Source organism: Caloenas nicobarica, chromosome 14 (assembly GCF_036013445.1).
Source record: "Caloenas nicobarica isolate bCalNic1 chromosome 14, bCalNic1.hap1, whole genome shotgun sequence".
NCBI classification, from domain to species: Eukaryota; Metazoa; Chordata; class Aves; order Columbiformes; family Columbidae; genus Caloenas; species Caloenas nicobarica.
Window position 1 is genome coordinate 1,901,845 of NC_088258.1, and position 20,245 is coordinate 1,922,089.

At 47.3% G+C, this 20,245-nt stretch overlaps 1 protein-coding gene across 2 annotated transcripts in view; it reads right to left on the minus strand.

The window, feature by feature from the left end:
• The window catches only part of LMF1 (lipase maturation factor 1), a 181,030-nt gene that overhangs the window by 119,281 nt on the left and 41,504 nt on the right, over positions 1-20,245 (minus strand). For both annotated transcript variants that reach the window (XM_065644838.1, XM_065644836.1), the window contains one exon: positions 5,741-5,889. In XM_065644838.1, the coding sequence (XP_065500910.1) occupies positions 5,741-5,889 (149 nt within the window). The remainder of the gene's footprint in view (positions 1-5,740; positions 5,890-20,245) is intronic.

The following is a 20,245-nucleotide window of genomic DNA, read 5'->3' on the forward strand; positions in this document are numbered from 1 at the left end:
TGTCTCAGACTCACTTATACTCTCTGCTCCAGCCACCTTCCCTGGTAACTTGTTCCATATGTCTGCGATCCTTTGCAAGGCACAGCTCCACTCTAATTCCCTATTTACTTCCAGTTTCTCAATGGGCTGTTACAGCCCTGATGCTTCATTTCCCCCCACCTCCCTGTTACATCTCCAATAGTGATAATTGTTTGTACAGAACACCACACCAAGCTGGCAAACGTCACCAACCGAGTCCTTTGACTCTCCCCGCTAACGTACACACCTCAGCAGAGCTGCCTAACAGAGCATTGCAAACCCATCCTGATGCAAAATAAAATGTTCATTGGAAACCCTTGAGAAATGACCACTTGGCCATTAACAGCCCAAACAAGCTGTGTAGCATGTGTCCAGTCTCACCTGCATATACGTCTATATTGCCATGAAACGGGGACACGGGAGGCTTGTAGGAACAAGAGAGTGGGAATCTTGAGGTGTTTCACCTCCTCGGTCACCATTTCTGACAGATACTCCCATGGACACGTCCCTTGTTGGGATGGGATCCGTGTCACCAGCACCGCAACCGCCAGCCCTCGGCTGTGACACGGGGAACTGCCGGGATCCCCGTTCATGTCCCACAGAAAGAAAGGAGGGGAGGGAAGAGGCACAGGAGACAGCGGAGACGAAAAAAAGCCATATAAATTTAAGCCCATCGCTGCTGGGCACTTATGGAGGGACCACTGACACCCGACAGCATCGTGGCCAAGCAGCAAACACTTGCATTTGCTCCGCTCTTGCTTCTCGTTGGCCTCAAGTCCAACCTGACCTAAAGGCATTTTGCGCGCCCCACGTTTTGCAGGAGGAACACCAGTCGCAAACGGATAATGACATTTCCACGCTGCTTTTCGCACCGGCCCCCCCAAGTACCAGCTGCGCGGCTGCTGCAGCGAGCCAGGCCCTGCACGGCCGATACACGCCTGTTAAAAACCTACACGCATACTTCAAATATCTCCAAACCTCAAACAACATGGAGCGGGAGAGACAGCGCACGTGCCAAGGCTAACGCGCACCCCCGTAAAAACCGCCCGTGTCTCCTCCGCTCCAAGCCGCCCGCTGTTTAATGCTCTCCCGGTTAAGCCAAAGATGTAATGGTGCGAGGACAGATCTTGGCACGGCGCTGGGCAGCTCGAACCTGGCTGTGCGGGATTTTGGCAGCACCGGGCTCCACAAACCCGCCCGAGCGGGAAGGGGTCCCGGCACCTCGCTGGGAACAACGCGGCATCTCTGGTGAGCACCGGGTGCCCAGCTCCTCGCTCCTGCTCTGCCTGCGCTCAGCCCGGTCTCTGCCCTGGCTCCATCCATGACCCGTTTCCCCATCCCAGTCCCCAGGCCATATTTTCCATCCCCAGCAGTGGGGTGGTTTTTACAGGGGACTCGCCGCTTGCTTTGCTTTTTGACCTGCTGAGTCTTTGACCTGTCCCATTGCTACCACCAAATTTCAGCAGCTCCAGCTGGGAGAGGCAATAGTAGAGATAGAGCTGAACTCGTTACCCACCCTGGTAATATCTGCTTTATGGACAGAAAGATGTGCCGGTAGGAGGAAACAGCCCCACATTTAACTGCCTCTTGTCAAAACCCCTCTGGTGTGAGATCAGAGGAGCTGCATGTAACAAGCAGAGGCAGCCCTTGGGTATCATCAGTGAGGAAATCAGAGTCATGTCTACGGTCACCAGCATCACCTTCTGCGCTCCCACCGGGGAGTGCCCGGACACCCAGCGCTGCCTGCAGGGGCTCCAAGGACCAACCTGGTCCAGAGTTCTTCCCAAAATCCAGTTAAATCACGTTCCCCTACTCCTATCCCTTCACACGTGTTTTTTTCTGTTACTAACTTTTATCAGCGTTACTATAGTTACGCACACAGGTGTTGACGAGAATCAAATTCTCACATTTCTGAGCGAGTACGCACGCAACATTTTTGCAGACAACTAATGAAGAAACAGAAACTATATTTTACGGTTTACATATGCAATCACTAACGACCTTCAGGATGCAAAGAGCTACTATGACATTTCAGCAACACGGTGTTGGCGACTCATCAGCTCACAGCTGCTCCCCTCTGCCCCAGCACAAGCCGCGCAGGTATTTGGATTCCCCAGCACATGGTTTTCACCCGCAGCAGGTAACTACACAGAATATATGAACTCGGCCAAGTTGTCATCTGCTTTCAAGTCTTTTGCAAAAAAAGAATGGGACTAACATTTGCTGAATGCAGTATTAGCCACAAATCATATTTTCCGACAAAGGAGAGCTCGTCAGTGATGCTGCTGCTTGTCACCAAAAAAAAAAGGCTAAACAGAAACTTGCCCATCTCAGAGGTAAAGCCCATGGCCTCGGCCAGTGCAGCCGATGATGAGAGCCTGGTAATTAAACCAGAAACTCCTCGCAACAGCCCGGCCAGAGCACGAAGCCCAGACAGCACAGATGTGACTTGGCTTGGAAAAGCCACGAGATGCAGGGGAGATGCGGCTCCACCGAACCCAAGAGGCACAGTTACCCCTCCAACGAGTCCCACTGCTGCGGATCGGGTGATTAGAGAGATCTGCAGTTTGCCTCAACGGCTCAAACCCATCAAATGCACCAAGTCCAACAACGGAGCAGCTGGAAAACAAAATCTGTCTGCTGAAAAAGATAGATATATATGTATATCTACGCTTGAGAGAAGGCCGAGGCTTTGAGAGCGCAGCATTGTGCCTTTGATGTCTCCCCAGGTAGCTGCAGATGTCAAAACACCTTATCACCCCTGAGGAACATCACCGAGCAAAGCCCCTCTCTGCCAGCGCCGGCTGGTCCCTTGTCACGTCACCGCAGTTTGGGCACCGTCCCTGGTTCGCGCCTGACAGGCTGAGCGTGCACCTTTGCTTACCCACCTCTTGACTCTTGTGGAACCACAAAACAACACTTTGCATCTTCAAGGCTTCACGAAATCAGAGTGACGGAGAATCACAAGCAAAACGACAAAGACATCAAGTCACCGAGCACGTCGGAGGCAAATCAGCCCCGTACACGTCTGTTTGCATCACTTATTTCCTAACAAGCTGGTCGCTCACACAAAGGGACCGTTATTCTATTGCCTCTGCGTGTTCCTAAGAAGCATCCGTCTTTACATCCTGCACTAATGGGTTATTAGGAACATCAAACATATAGATTGAATCACGCAATTACGCCTTTTAAAAAGTCAGCAGTATTTGAGATCAGCCCAGCGCTTGCTGCCAACCAAAGCCCAGACGCAGAGCCTGCCCGCGCGCCTCGCCTCCCCAAGTACACAGCCGGGATTATTTTACTCCTCGCGTGCTGTGTCTCCCCTAAGCAAGCCACGCCAGCCCTCGGGGAAGGCATGCACAATAAAGCAAGATCTGGACATGATTTTTTGGGGGAGTATTAGCCAGGAAACAAGGCTCCCTTACACCAGTCGGGATGACGGCGCTCACATACCTCGGCAGCAAAAAACCTGGTTAAGACTAAGAGAGAAGGAAACAGGACCAGGCTGGGGATGCTGCTGAGTGTCAGGAGCAATATGTGAATAATTATTGATAATAATGAATCTCTCCTAAGCAGGAGAGAGATTAACAAGGAGACAGGACAGAAAAGGCAGCAGCAAACCAGGGAGCAGGCACAGCACACCCGTGAGCTCCGTGTGCTGCTCAGACGTCTCCCACCAGCTCTGCGGGTTTCTACGATTTATGCGGCAGAAAATACAAAGACATATCGTTGTTCCAATGCTCCTTAACTAGAAGGTTGTGGACAAGCATGTGGGGTGATAGGATACGGGCAGCTTTTGAGAGGATGGTTAATGTGCTCTGGGGAGACCACTGGCAACAATCACACCAATTCGGGTTAGGAAATAACATCTTTTAGGTCCAGTCTCCCTTCTTCACAGTTAATTGTGTATCCAGCAGCTACTGGGCTTGATCTTCTGTTTCTTCACAGGGCGAAACAAGAGGGGCTGCAATGGGCATCGGCACATCAGCGTTCATGTTGGCAGGAGATCCTTGTGCTTCAGCACAGAATCTCTGGCTGCCAGAGCTCTGCGTGGAAAACGTTCCCAAATATGATCATCTGAATGGGGAAAAAAGTGAAATCCCCACCATGTACTGTTCACGACACAGGAACCGACTGGAGAAAACAGGGGAGCTGTGGGGTAGGAGCCTGAAACCTTCACTGGGAGCCATCACATTGCAAGAGAGAGACGAACTTGCCTATTTAGGGTGTTTCAAACCTGCACATGGTGCTGCTCACCCAGCGCAAGGCGAGAAAAACCAAGTTGACCCAAGGGAATACAGTTAGCTCAGAGGATGGCATTTTCCAAGGAAAACCTCATCCCAGCCAGCTAGAAGTGTCCCCAGAGAACCACGTGGGAAAGTCAAACTTTCCTCCTGCCTAAAAAAATAAAAAAAAAAAAAAAAAAATCTCATGACTGCCAATCCCACCCCTGGGAACAACCTCCGTCACCCCACATTTGTGCACAGGCCTCAGGTCCTGCCCAGGCGAGCGAAGAAATCAAAGCTGCCTCGCGAGCAGGTGCTGCCGCGCTCCGGGAGGAAACTTGGGTTTCACGCCTTAAACCCCCTTCCCAGTGCCTGCAAGCGTCATTACCCAGCCGAGAAGGAAACGTACACGTGTTTGGGCCCCAAAACATTAAAGATGCCATCAATCACCGATTTCCACTTGCTCGTATAGATCCCCGTTTAATGACCTTTCCATGTTCTCCTCTTCCATGCCTGTTACTTATATATCAGTAACCCAGACAGACAAGGGACTCGAGGGGCGGCAGCTCTTCTGCAGAGGGCTCTCCCCAAAATAATGGGAGAGTTATTACTCTCCAGATAAAAATCAAGAGGCAGCACAGAGATAACAGTAACAAAGACGTTTGGTGAGCACCATTTTCCTTTATATCCAACCTGTCCCATAATTCAGATTCTATACTATAAAATAGCAGGCACAGAGCAAAGCTCAGACTCTCATTTTAAAAGGAAAGCAGGATACAAACTCGGTGATCATGTAACTTGTGAAGAAAATCAGCTGCATCTCCCTACACCTGGTGTCACAGTCTGTTGATTATTTCCATAGTTGGCATCGTGGTTGAGAAGCAGCATTTCCTTCTACAGTGATGATCCTCAGCTTAAAGTTCTGGGATATTTTGAAATGTCCAAAATGCGGATCCAGATGACAGGATAACGCCCCTGCCACACTTTTATTTTAACAAAGATCTGTCAGTTCCTGATGGATTCTTTTACAAGCTACTTGGGAATTTCCATTGGCACTGGCACCGTAACGTAGCAATTGTTCTCTTTGAAAACACGGGGCAGAAAATGACATTTCAGTAAAACACAAAGAAAAAATAACTTGGGGTAAAGCTCCTGGGAATTACCCACAAGACTCCCAACCATCTTACCAAAAAGTCACAATGCTCAAGCCTCAAACTTGAGTTTTATTCCTTTTCAAGAGCCAATCATAAGAGCAGCACCAATATTCTTACTCCTATGTTTGTCCTCTTTAAAATAAACATTAATAGTAGGTTGAAAGATTCTGTGAACCAGAGCGCGAAGCATTTCCTGATATCTGCTTCTTCCTTGCAACTAGAAAAATTCCTAAACCAGAGGACACCGACGTGTTGGACCGGGGCAGGTTTTCTGCTAGGATGGGGTGCTCTTTTTGCTGCCGCCTCCAAAAAAAGTAAAAAAAACCGTGCAGTTCCACTTACCGCTCCAAGCATGATGCGGAAAATGAGCCAGCGGAAGGCCCAGATGACGATGGTGGGAGGAGGAGTGTGCGGGGGCAGGCGGGACAGGGTCCAGAGCGGGCACAGGAACATCCCCAGGAACCCCGTCTCCAGGAGCTGAGACTCCCAGCCTGTAGCGCCAACATCGGAGAAAAAGAAAATAGCTGTTATACAAGTCCTATAAGTTACCCTTTCACAAATTTTAAACACCCAAGAAGAAACAAACAAACAAAAAGCCCCAAACAAACAAAGCAACACACACACAAAAACCACCAAAACCAAACAAAACCCCCTCCAAACCTGTAATGCTTTTCAAATTTAACTTCGGGGAACTTAGGTACCAACTCTGTCCCCATACACGCATCACCCACACCAGGAATTCAGACGCTTTACGCGACAGTGTAAATGATGTGCAGCTACATTTGGTGCATTGGGTTGTGTTGTTCACACACCAACACTTTTGTTGTTTCTGTGGTTAATTTATGCAGTGTAAAGCAAGAGAAAAAGATACACACTTTTACAAAGCAAAGGAAAATGTGATTTAAGTGCCTTTGGAACTGGATCCAGGAAAAAAACTGATGAGTGATGCTACAGAGTCCATTATCAATGGTCCCACGGACTTTACTGGATTTGTGCCCAAATGGGGCAGTCTTTATCTTCAAAAGACAATGAATAAAAATCACATTAAGTCTTATTCATCACCAACATTGACGCGCAACCAGAAGCTTTGAATTTTTAATCATAAAGAGAAATCATAATGAAAAAAGTCCATCAAGCCAGTTTTACACATTGCTGGATTGGGCAAAATTCCTCTCAATGAATATGAGTAGAGCTGAGACCGAAGCACAACCTTGTAACCACACAGTGAAACTGTCACCCTCGATACCAGATTCTTTGGAGAAGACAAACTATAACCTATTTCATGCAAATCTGCATTTTCTTTTTCTAGCACAGCATAAATATTGAAATGATTATTCAGGAAGAGCCAGAACTCTGCAGTTCTGTTTTGACAGGTGAAGTCCAACCTCCACTATGTTTTCCAGTAACAATATTCTGATGCCAAAACCAAATTACTCCAACTTTATCCTACCTCCAGTTACACTCCAATTATTTTCAAATGTTTCTGTATGATACAATCACACTCTGAAGCCATTAAAAAATAAAAAGGACACTAAATGGCAAAGCAGCGGGGAAAATTCCTGAAGCCTCAGCAACCTGGTTGAAGCTATTTAAGATGCTGATATTCCCACCTACGTGTCTACATAAATTGAAGCAGATAGTCCTTGTGGGTCACTTGTAGCCACGTTGCTTCCCAAGAGTCCTCCAGGCACTTTACTAATTTTCAAATGGTAACTACAGAGTTTGGTCCATAACACAGCCCGTCACCCAGCCCAAACGGGCAGGGAAACACCTGTTAAAGGCTTTAATTTCTTCCAGCTCCAGGCTGAGACACCTGATTGCACAGCAGGTCGAGACTTTTCAACCCCCTGGTTTGCTACTGTCACATGAGCAAGACTATGTTGAATTTGCTTGAAAATATTTGAAACGGCAGTCATGCAGTCTCCTCCTTTTTCTTAATATGCGCAAGGTCCTTTAAATCAAAACGTAATTTTTTTTTTCAAAACTATTATTATATATCAAACAGCTATTTAAAAAAAAAAAAAATCCCCATTTTCCCTCCATACACCTCGCGATTCTAGAACAGATTCCCCCAACTGCCAAAATCAGCGCATCTGAGTGAAGAAGTGAAATATATTGTTATAAAAGCAGCTGCACCACAAAGTGATGGCTATCACCAAGCGTGAAAGGTTAATTGTTACTAAAGCCAGCCCCAAACAGCAGTTATGGCTCTAACTGGCGCCAAAATGGTAGCAGATCTCCTTCGCTTCTGCCTGCACAAGAATCCCACTGTTATCTGCATTTTCATGTTAATCGCTGCGTTTTTCTGTATAGGATGCGCCCTGGACGGCTGAGCAGGGAGGCGAACACCTCTGTATCTCCAAATAGCCTTTACATCCCTACGTATATATTTCCCTTTGCTGAGCGGCTTCATCTTTCACCAAGCAGGAAGCAGCAGCAATTTTTTCAGATTTTATTTTCAAACCAAACTCCTCGGGAGGCGTTTGCGTGCGTGGTGGGAAGGGGCACCAAAGGTTTGCGCGATCGGGTTTTTTTTTGCATGCTGAACACACGACCGGAGCGCACGGGGACACGTGCGAGAGGGCGCGTGTGTCCGACCCGGAGCCGGAGCCCCCCCGGTACGCACCGGCCCCCGAGGATCACGGGTTCAGCCCGCACCTGTGCTTCTTGTTCCGAAGCGACGGGTCTGAATCCTGGCACCGGCGGCTCCCGGCTGCGCGGCCAAGAGCATAATCCGCTGCACCCTGTGCCAGGGAGGGGGGAGCGGGGTAACCAGCGCTGCCAGCTGTTGGGAGAAACCTCTTAAATTACCCGCTGCTGACAAGGGGGGCTGGCAGCGGGTGCCGCTAAAGCCGGCACCAAACAGGGTTTAACTGCGAGTGCAGCCAAGGACAAACTCCGGTCACAGCGCCGTCGCACGAGTCTCCGTCTAAACCTCCTCGGCTCGTGGCTAAATCCTGCCCAGCATCCGCCGATGGCAACGGGCAAATTTCATACTGCAGTGTTGGGTTAGCAGTTGGACTCGATCTTAAAGGTCTTTTCCAACCAAAACGATTCCATGAAGTGCTGTGCTTTGCTACTGACCTTCAGATCGCGGCAAGTTTCTGCTAAAAACCAAGTTTAAGACGCGGATGTGCACAGAGAGCCTCTGATTTATTAACAACCCTCTTCCTGATGGGCTGAGGCTCCACAGCTGGTTATGTGGTCACGCAGATCAATCTTCCATCCCAGCACACATCACCCAAACAGCCGCATCGCTGCCCTCGGCAGCAGCGGCTCCTTCTCCAATTCCATCCATCTTTCTCTCACCCCAAGCAGCTCCTCATCCTGGACCCGTCCTGCTCCCAACCCCACGCCAAAGCTGTCACCGCTGTCCCCCATTTAGCACCCATCTCATCCTGACCGTAACTCGTTAGTCCTCTTACAAGCTTCATCACACGCGAACAATTAAGCCTTGATGCTTGATCCTGCCCCACGGGCAACACAAGTGCTTGTGGTGGTTGGACTATCCGAGACACACGCCGTGTTTTCTACTAAAAATTACAGCTAAATGATGAAGATTTTCAAGGACGTGAACACGTCGTTGAACATCACAACTGTATCCACAGCACAGTGTAAAAAGGGGGAGCTCTGCTCTGTACCACATTCGCTTTGTTGTAAGTTGATACTCGAAAGCAAGATTACAAGATCCATCAACAGAAACCTCGCGTTTCTAACTGCTGACTTACAAACAGTTGTTCATGTCTCTCCCTTAAAAGCCTCAGACTCCAAATCCCTTGCAATTTTAGACAGGTTCGAGGCTGTAACCATGTGCCTGCTGAACACGGATGGAGTTTGAGCATTGCCACCTCCTAACTTCTAGCTTCCGAGGCTCACAAAGCCCAAACACACCGTGACGCCTACAAAGAGTCAACCAAGTCATCGTCATCCCACCTTGGAAGAGAAGGACTTCAGAACAACCAGTTCTTAGCTGACCTGTGCTACTAAGTCATAACGGTATTTTTCTCCCTGTCCTTCTCCTCCTCTTCTTGCTATCCAGCGGGCAGCGCTGATGAGATGTATTTGCTGCTGTGACGGTGCCCAAGGAGTCCAACACAACCACATCTTCCATCTCCATCGAATGTACCAGGAACCACGTACCGAACCCTCTTCCAAGCTGCAGAAATTCCCACCCTTGGTATTTTTTTAGGATAGCTCTAGCACAGCAAAAGCACAGACATGGGCAGACCTAGAGGGGGAATTCAATAATCCCTGATTTTGGGTGCGAGAGGGGTGGGCACGCACTGGACATCGGGGGCTTTGGGAGCATCCACGGAGCATCACAAAAACCCACACACGAGTGGCAATATGGGAATTAAAGCACCGGTAACAGAGCAAAGATCTGTACCCTGTAGCGATGCCAGTTTGTCACATCCAGCGACATTTCCCAACCCTAGCATTTTTGGAGTGAATCCCACTTTATAAATGGCAGCAAACCGCACAATATCCAGAGGCATCGAGGCTATCTCCATCTTCAAAACCAACCCATCCTCACGGCCCGGGTTAAATCTCGGGGTTCACCCCCGGCCCCGGCGCACACTGATACTGCTGGGAACGAAAGGGTCATGTTGTTGACCCACCTGCTCCTGTTTTCTTCAGTTGGATCTAGTCAAATTTCAGCAGCTGCAGAGCAGCACAAAGCGCCCCATTGTTATCTCCCGCGCAGCCGGAGAGGGAGCCACTTTTTTTTTTTTTTCCCCCCGGGGGGGGAAAGAAATAAAAAAAAAAGAAATAAAATAAACTGCCAATGTCGGCTGCGCTTGCCCCACACGCGTTTCGAATGTTTGTTACATGCTCCAAACTTGATGCGAAAAAATCCGTAGTTTGGCATTTTCTGGAGGTCTCTGCCGGGGCAGGGGGGAGGAGAAGCGGGGGGGAAGCCAGGGAAGGGGAGGAAGCAAAGACAAACCCCAAAAATTAGCTTTCCCCTTTTCCTTTTAGGGTTTTCAGATGTTTCTCCTCTTCAAAATTACATAAAACCTCCAGGAGTTTAAACTTTCAGCTTGGAAATTTAGCCCAACATCAAGCGATCTCTAGGGTCAAAAACCATTTGCGGCTTGAAAGAGGAATCGCAAAAGCCGGCACCACGCGCTCTCACCGAGCCCGTCGGCACAGACATCTGATGCGCTGTAGAAAATGTTACTGGTGCTTAACATATTAAAAAAAAGTCAATTTGGTATGAACGGTCTCCAGAAAAGTCTAAAGAAACCCCATTATGGCTCCCTATAGAGAGTATTATTTCTAATGGAATATAGATTATATAGCATTACATAATTAAGGTTTACAATTTTCATCTTTATTATTTGCCATCAAACACCTGGTGAAAAAAAAACCAGCCAAGTTATCACAGCTTGTCCCTGGCTGCACCCCCGTCCCCAACCAGCCCCGCGTCCCCAAACCAGTTTTCTGTTCACACAGAACAGCCAGGGAGAAAGCAATGAGGTGGAGAAGGGGCAGAAAGCCTGCAGAACTACATACGAAATAGTCGGGTGCAAAGATAAGTTTCCTATCCTCAATTAATCTATTTTTCCTGAGGAAAAAAAATAATCTGGTCAAAATCAAACCCTACACCTAACTATGGTAGAAATAGGCTCAGGTAATTTATTTTTATTAGTTCCCCTTCCTTAAATACGGGATAAGGTGAATTGTCTCTCTCTGTATCTGCATAACTACACATAAAATGTATAGAGAGCATGTTTGCATGCACAGACAAATGCTTCTACAGCGTACACGCATCTTCTAGCAGAGGAGCCGGGTCCGGCCGCTGCAGCTGTCTGCACATGAATATTGTGTGTCAGACATCGCGGCAGCCAAAACCAGGGAGATACCCAATCCAGACCGACTTACACTGGAATCCGATTAACTGCTCGGGAGCCTCTCCTCCCTACCTCCCTGAAATCCAGTATAATTCCAGCTACGGCGTTAAAACACCTGTTGTAGCGTGGGTTACGCTGATGACTACGGGATATTCTGACCACGGACTTTAGCTTGCAAATACTCATTGCAACTACCGCGCGCGGTTCAAGCGACGCGAACGAGCGGTGAGCAATATGCTGAGGAATTAATTAGGTGTTCACCTGCCCTGCACCAGGATGCTCTTTGCTTCGGCACCCACCACTCATCCCCATCACCGTCCTCCCCTTCACCCGCCATCCGCGCTCATCTCCCACCTGCAGAAACACAGATCGAATTAGAAAATGCATAGAACTGTACTGACGTATCAACGCTTCTTTTATGATAAAAAGTACGTATTGCCTTAAAGGAAGACTGTCAGGTCAAACGTAGCCCTACTGTCCAACTATGAAATACAGATCTCAAAAAAACCCCAAAACACACCACACTCATGGGAAATAAATGTTTTTGCTTTTTCCTTTTTTTTAACAAAATACTCTGTAAATCTTTACAACCTACATCATTCATAGCAACAGCTTCCTCGAAGGAAAGCAAAGCTCTTAACTATCCTAAAAAAAGCTGCATCGTTTTGAAGTGTCTTGCTAACGTGTCCACTAATAAATTAAAATACTGTGCCTGCAGCCAACTGCAAATAATTTTTTTTACCTCCAGTGTGAAATATTGGCCACAATAACACCCATGGCAAAATTATCACCAGTTTCAACTGGATTTGGTTTTCACGCAGGAGTTTCACCTGTTGAAACGTGCCAGGGGAGCGGCTGACGGAGCAGCCCCGGCACGGGGGACGAGCATCACGGTGCTGAAGGTGCCGCCAAAACCCCAAGCGAGCAGGATCCAGCCACTGCTGAGCCATTCCAGGCTGGACAACACGAGCCGGACACAAACAGCTCAGACTGCAGGAGAAGGAAACCCTCAGAAAGCAGAGGATGTTCAGTGAATCGCTGTAACTCGCTCTGCAGAACTTCGCACCAAAGCCAGTCGTGTTCTGCACCCCAGGAGCTCCGGGCGCTCCACAAGGCATCACCACCAGCTGTCCTCCCCCTGCTACATTGCCCCTTTTTGCCTTTTTTCCAGCCATTTTTTCCTTTTCCAGAAGGACAACAAACCTCCCGAGGGGACAGACTCACTCCCCTCGCTCTCTAGCTCTCCAAGCAGCAGTGAAAAGCAGAGGCACAACGAGCACATCCAAGAAATGTTCAAGTTTGCATCAAGTTTAAAAAGTTTCCCAGGGCTCCCGCTGGACAAAAGTCCTGTCGATTCCAAATGGAAAGACCAGATCTCTCCGCAACACAGTCAGCCTGTAAACACAAAAACCCTGTTAATAATGTCAGAGAGCGGTTCTGAATCTCCTCCACCACCAGGCAGAGCACCCGTGCAAGGCTTAACTTCAAAATAACTTTGGTCTTCCATCAGGGGAAATTTAAGCCCAGGCGTTAGCATCACACGCATCTCCAGAGCACAGCAAAGCTCACTTTTCCACCGATACAAAGCAGAAAGTTTCAACTTCAAGACTTAAAAATGCTGCAGAGCAACAAAAATGCTTCATTTTGAAGTCATCCTCCCAAAAAGCCCAGATTTATAAGTGCAAAAGATGCTGACCTCAGGAGCACATCCAAACTAGGACAGAGAAAGGAGGAGATGCTTAAAAAAGGAAGAAATCGGTCCAGCACAGCTCTGAGGAAAAGACAATGAGGAAAGATGATGATTTATTGCTTCTCGGCTCGGTGGTGCCTTTCACTCAGGGACCCCAGAACAAAGAGACGTGTCTCACAAGCCGCCTGCCCCACGGCGTCTCGAGTCTTTTCAGAGCCATAAAAGCCAAAGCTCAGAGGGTTTAAGGACAAAGTCCCCTTTGGCATCTCGTCTGGACAAGAGCAGGTCCCCCCACTCCTCTGCTCCCACCCCCGGGACACGCGGCTGCCCCAAAACCCAACGAGCTTCCCACAAACACCACCACTATCAAACATCCTGAATGTCTCATCTGCCAAAGAGATAAGAGACCGGTGATACTTCACAATTCTGCAGCCAACAGAATAGTTCTTGATGTCGTCGGAAGATTTGGGAAAATGTTATCGATAACTTTTGTTCTTAAAGTATAAACCACACAGAAAAAAAAAATTTAGCATAAAAACTTTTAAAAGCTTCCAAGTGCTCTCCAGGGTAGTCATTAGAAACTACTTAGGTAACAGGAGGGTGATAACAGTGAGTTAATGCAGCGTTAAATTAGCCCTCCTTGCACGCAGAACTTTAAGTGACAGAGGAATCAGTTGGGAGGATTTTTATTTTATTTTTTAAATAATGAAGTTAATGGATTTCCTGTTTTTAGCTCTGTGGGCGGCTGTCATTTTGAGGGATCCGTATATACTGTATTTAATTACTCTGTCTTAAAGTAAGGAAAATAATTTCATCTGTGTTCATACGAACTCACGGGCACCAGCATCTCTCAAGCATGGCCATCAAGGCAAGGAGAAGATGCAAGAGAGCGGTGTGCTGTCTCTGGAGATGGGCAACCACAGCAGCTACCGCTTGCTCACGGGACATCTCAACACCTCAAACCATCCCTCAAAATCCTCCCGTGACCAACAGCCACCAGACCTGTGCCACAACTCTTGGTGAGCAGAGGGGAATGAGCGTTGGGAGTGGGTCACAGCCAAGGTGGTGGCTTCCCCAGTTCCCCACCGGCCTCCTCCAGGCACAGCTTGGTTGGTGCTGGGCCCCAGGACAACCCAACAGGGGTCTAACATCTCCTCTGGACTCACCTCCTGCAGCAGGGGATTCACCCCATTTTCCCCATAACAGATTATTAGGATTAGGGTCAATGATGGCCATCAATAAAGGTTGACAAAGATCAGCAGGATCTAGGCTGGATACAAAGCTGGGGGGAGAAAAAGAAGCTGGACATCCTGCAACAGTCCACAAATCCCATGCCACACAGAGAACTTCATAAATGAAATGGGAAGTGATGGAGGGGACTGACTGTGAAATAAGATGTTGAAGAACAGAACCGGGAACGGATGCAGAACGAGAGGCCAAGGCCAAGTGATGCCACCATGACCAGGTGACACGGTCCGTTCAGTACTGGTGCTACATGTTGCACCAGGGCGCAGCAGCACGTTCTGCAGGGGCTGAGAGCTCCCACTCAACGTATTCTCAGTGGAAACTCACACTGATTAGATGAAAAGAATACACGATGGCACAGCCAAGTGCACAGAGTCAGGAGCTTTTGGCTAAAAAGAAAATACGCAAAACTAGAACATACCTAAAGGACAAGAAATGCAAAGACTGAACCCTCACCTCCCAAACCAGCAAAACTGATGTTTTCCTCCCAGCACTGATCAAGAGCTGATATGGGCCTGACTGGGTCAGAAGCACAAGTCTACTCCAATTCATGGTCATGCTGGGATCACCACATGGGAACTCTGACAGCACCCTGGGGCTGAAACTTCTGGAAAGGTCATCTTGCAACTTGGCCTTGCTACAAGTGGACTCTTCCAGAAATGGAACTGGAGCTTCCAAGCATCTGAGAGAATCAGCATCTTATTCCCACCTGCAGAGCACTCTGAACCTTGGGAGGATGCCGCAAACAAGGACACGAGGGTCCTTTGATTGATGGAAAGGCAACAAGGGCTTTGGAAGGTGCAGCTGAGTTGGAAATACCAAAAAATCCTTTTAGTGCTCATCTCTTCCAGGTCAGATTCCTTCTTATTATGCTTACTCTCCACTAAGAAAGCCCACAGACGACGTAGAAAACCGGCAACTTCCACCTTCGAGCAACCTGTTGAAGACATTTAATCTGTTCTTTCTGGACAGGACCCCTGCGGTACCATGCCATGTGCCTGCGGAGCTAAATTGCTAAAAACAGGTGTCTGTTGGGTGTCAAATCCATCTCCAGGGTGCTTTGGCAGCTTAAGAAACCATTAGCAGCTGTTAACATGGTTAACATGGCAACGCTGAGCCTCACAGCTCAACCAGCCTGCTTTCTTCACCGTTTCCAAACTATCATTCCCCACTTGCCCACTCGAAGCAAGAACAAATTAAAACCAATACCATGAAGGCACCTGGTGAGCTATTTTGCTAGCAGACAGCAGCAATTCTCAAAATAAAAAGCATATTACACAAATTTTTCTTGCTGTATCATGTGAGATTCCCATCACATTTTAGCCTCATGCAAGCACATGTTTTAGCTTCAACGTTTGCAGGAGATGATAAATACTCACCAAGGGATGACTCCATTGGGCTTCCCCATCAGTTTGAAGTACACCTCATTTAAAATTTTCTCCGCCTCCCTAATTTTTTCATAACACAGTGGCTTTAAAGTATAGCTTGTATACGGAATAGGGGGGAAAAAAGGCTGCATAGCTCGTTAACCTCTAAGCAGATACACCCACCCAACATCCCAACAGCCGCAGGTCACAGAAGCGATAACAGAGGCGTAACCTCGAAAGTGATATGTGAGAAGACCATGAGCAGGTTATGGCCAGTGTTTAGGTTGAATGTGAAAGGTTGCCCTGGTGCAGGAGAGGAAATACAGGTCTTGGTGGTGAAAAGGAGTCCCAGACAGCACAACCTTGCATGTTTGGTAGCAGGCACATTGGTTCCCAGAGGGTTGTTCTGGCCAGAGACACCAGCCATGGTCATGGCCCCACCACTCAGCATGACAAACACTCATCTACACACAACCCACCATCGGACGCCTACGGAACGCACACGCCAACCGCCCAGGAGGCACCATCCGCCCCACGATGTGGAGCAGGAGCTGGTGTTTGGACAGCCCAGATCCCACCAACCACGTTCGTCCCAGGAAACCACAACCGTGCTTGAGCCAACAGCCACCAGGATGGAGATGAGTGACCACAGGGCCCACGTCCTTCAGTGGTGAAGAACGCCAGAAACTACTTACTTACTTTCGGTTACACCCCTGCACCATCTTTTACACTCAAAACCTTAAAAAAAAAAAAAAAAGCCAAACAAACCAACCAAAAAAAGTAGGATGCTATTTATACAAGACAGCATGAGAAAACCACTACAGTACAGCACCTCTAATACTAGTTTTCTGATCCTAAAAGGGGATTTGCTCTGTCTGGAGCAAAGGTTATTTTTTAGGATTACAATGAGATAAGAAAATGGCTATTGCTGTGTCCTTTAGGACATCCCCTCTGTCTGAAGTAACTAGCGAAGCTTCAGTGATGTAAATCTGCTGTAATTGAGGAATGGTCTAATCCAGGCACTTTTCAACGTGATGAACTCAGAAGTGGCCAAAATGACTAACGGGACCTCAACACCCACAGCTTTAACCTCCAAGAACAAAGGAAGAAAGAGGGAGCGGGAGGAAGGAAGGCCGAGCGCGGATCTCAGGAAATCAAAAAGCTGCTTTCAAAACCCCTCTGATTTTAAAGAGATCTGATGGATACGTAGGAGGAAGCCGCAGTTTTTTGGCAATTACGGGACGAATGCCAAAAAGTCAACGGCGTTGGGAAGTTGTTCTCTCCCTGCACAGTACAAAGAGATGAGCAAACACACAAACAGCCAGAAATGCTGATGGGCAGAGACACGAACTACGCACCAAGGCTTCCAAGTCCCAAAATCTCCCTGTTGATACAAAGGAAGAGACGGTTTAGATCAACTATCATTTAATTGAGTGTTTGAACAACTAAACTATCACGATACATTGAAAATTACAAACAATAAAAGAAATCAGAAATACTTCAACAGAATTCTTTTCAGCAACAGCAAATGGATCTGTAAGGGACCGTTCGGATGATCTGCAGGAAACATTAAACCTCCAACGTGACCGACCTTCCCTGGCAAATCTCCTGCCGCGTACAAAGGACAATTTACCAAAGCAGCAGAAACAAAACCCACCCGTTGGAGAAGCTGGTGTTCTTCCCATCATTACTCACTTGGAAAAAAAGCCAAAAGTGTCCTCTGGAAACCTTTAAAGCCAACCCGTTAAAGGATTTCAGAGACAGGGAGGGGAGGAGGACGCAGCCGGCACAGGACACAAAACACACTCGGCCACCTCCAACCAAAATCTGCCATTTCCAGCTTAAGCAAAGCTAATTAAAATGCTGCAGGCCTAATGTCAAGATTTCAGATGATGACCTCTCCACCTCAGCCCCCAGAAACAGCCACAATTATTAAGCGGCATGTCAAAATCATAACATTTTATATACATTTTTTTCTGCCACAAGGCAGCCCCAAACATTGCCCTAATTTTGCCTGTTCCCTCGACCACAGAAACTCCCCGTCATGATCAAAATACCCATCAGTCTTCACCAGGATACACTGAGAGGAGAGAGAAAAATAATTGCAGGAGTCTTAAGATCTCAAGTCATTTCTTTAAGCTCTTTTCTCAGTCCGTCCTAATATTTTACTCGCTCTCTGCTCATCCAGAGCAGCTTCCACCATGTCAAACACCAGCAGAAAGAAGCTCAGCTTACAACCTACAAAATAACAAGGGTAAATACCTCATTATAATATGCATCTAAAACAGAAGTTTAGACTTTAGCTGATAAAAAAAAAGTAAATATAAATCAGGTTTATGTTGAGGAACAGCCAGACATGGCACTCATTAAGCGTTGCTCTTATTAACGTGCCATTCACTATGTTTCCTCGCCACATGTGTAGATATTACTTGTTAAACTTCAAAATCTCAGACGCTGGCAAGAGAGCCGGAGACAGACACCCATACAGATCGGAACCAGCAGCTGGGAGAATTACCGTGGATTCCATTTTTAGGAATAAGCAAGTTCCAGAGTGGTAAGAAAACAAAAAGATAAAGCAACACAAAGCAGGGTTATTTATTTTGACAGCTGCAGGTTTAGCTGTTTTAACTGTTTGTGACGGTTCTAGAAGAAACCCTGAAATCCACTTTGTGCAAAGAAGGAATCCTCGGGAATAGCGGCCGGAGAGGCGACGCGGCTGAACGGCGGGTTTTGGGGTTGGGGACACGGCAAAGGGCTCCGGTGGCCGCGGGGGTTCGGGATGCCCCGATGAGCCACCCCCGGTGATGTGGGGTCCCTGCCACCTCCCCGAGCACAGGCAGGCAGATGTGACCCCAAAACCCGCTGTCTGACCCCAAATCCTCCCGGTTTTGTGAGGGTGGGTGTCAGTGGTGGTGACAGTGGCCACGGGGCACCCGTTGCCAAAATCCCTACAGGGGTCAGCACCCGGCGAGCGAAGCACCCACAGCAACGACCCAGACTTGCTTTACTGGTTTAAAATAAATACGAACACGCTTCCCCTCGGCGGAAATTAGACCTAGCAACACCGAGCATTTAGCATTAATGTATTCCAAATAGTTAACTCCCATTCGCCCGAAGGGCACGAGAAATTACCATTTCTCGGTCTTTTTATTTCCCGTGCCTGAAAACGGGTCTTACCCTGATGAACCTCGTGTGCTCCAACACAAAGATGCAACCACAAAGGAAAACGATGAGGGAAGGAGAGGAGGAAAACTTCCAAAACAACCCCAAAATTTCTTACCGTAGAAGTAACAAGGACACATCCAATGCTGAGTTTGTTTCTGCATGAGCACAAATTCTTTAGTAACCTTTTTTTTTTCTTGAAAACATTGAAACTAGAGGCAAACAGACCACTCTACATGTGTTTTCATAAGCACTTTCTATTTAGGAGGACTTGGATCTTTGCTTTGATATCCGTCAGCAGAAATTCCACAGATAATCTAGGACTTCATTAAAAAAAAATTTAAAACTACCAGATCGAGTATGTTGTTAACGTCACAGCCACAGTGAACTGGCATTAACTGCGCATCTTCGATGAGAATGATCACTGTCAATATGGCCTAAAGAAAAACAAGGTTCTCAATTCCTGGAAGTTATGAGCCACCCTATTTTTTGGAAAACTACACATTTGTTTTATGGTTGAGAATGCCAGCTGGGATAAATTACTCTTTCTTTGCCTAATCTTCCCCAACACTTGGAAAAGAATGTATATTTTTCTTTTCTGGCTATTTTGCAATACTGTTGCCTACTATTGAACAGTCAATATACACGCTAACAAAATGTAAAAACAAAAATATTCCTCCAAAAAATATTTTTGTGAAAGGAAACTCCCTGCAGAGCCATGCTTGGCTTCCAAGGAGGCAGAATTCAACCTCGAGCACGGCAAAAATGCCAGCTTAGATATTAATTTTATACTCTTAAAACAACAAAAAAGCAAAACTATTCTTTAGACTTTTGGCAAAGGTGGGGCCCTGAGTCTGAGCACAGAGTCATCGCTCACATATAAACATGAGCAGCACATGGTTGGCATCTATTAGGGTTTATAATTACCACAGTAAATTAAACAGCATTGCAATGTTGTTCCTTAACCCCTCCTGAACCACCGCACGCAAAACACCCAGTACTTTGTGCTTCCTTTTTCCACGCTTTTTTGTTAAATCCAGCTAAACAGAATTATTCAGGTAAGACACAATTTATAAAGAGTGATAGGGCAGAGTACAATGATTAAAAAAATAACAACTGCCTGTCTGTGTAAAAAGGATTGTTTCTTTACCGAGATACTCAGCAAAGACAAGACAAAGGGCAGAGGAGGGTGATTACAAACCTGAGCCTTAAACCAGCCAGTTTGGTGCCTAAAAATGATCCTGGGCAAATGCTTCATTTTACAATTTTGCTGCCACAGAACCAGCTGCTCTGCCGACCCGTCCCCACCGTCCCCTCCGCCGTGGTTTCCAAGCCCAAATTCACCCGGGACAGGAGCAAATGTTCTTGAAGAGACCTGAGCTGTCACGCTCAACTGTCAAGAGAATCATTTGATGGGAGAAATACCAAGGGAGCAATCAAGAAAATCTTGGAAAGGAAATTAAAACAGATATATACGTTCCCAAAAATTACAACATCCACTTCTAACTCGTGCTAGCTGAAATCTATA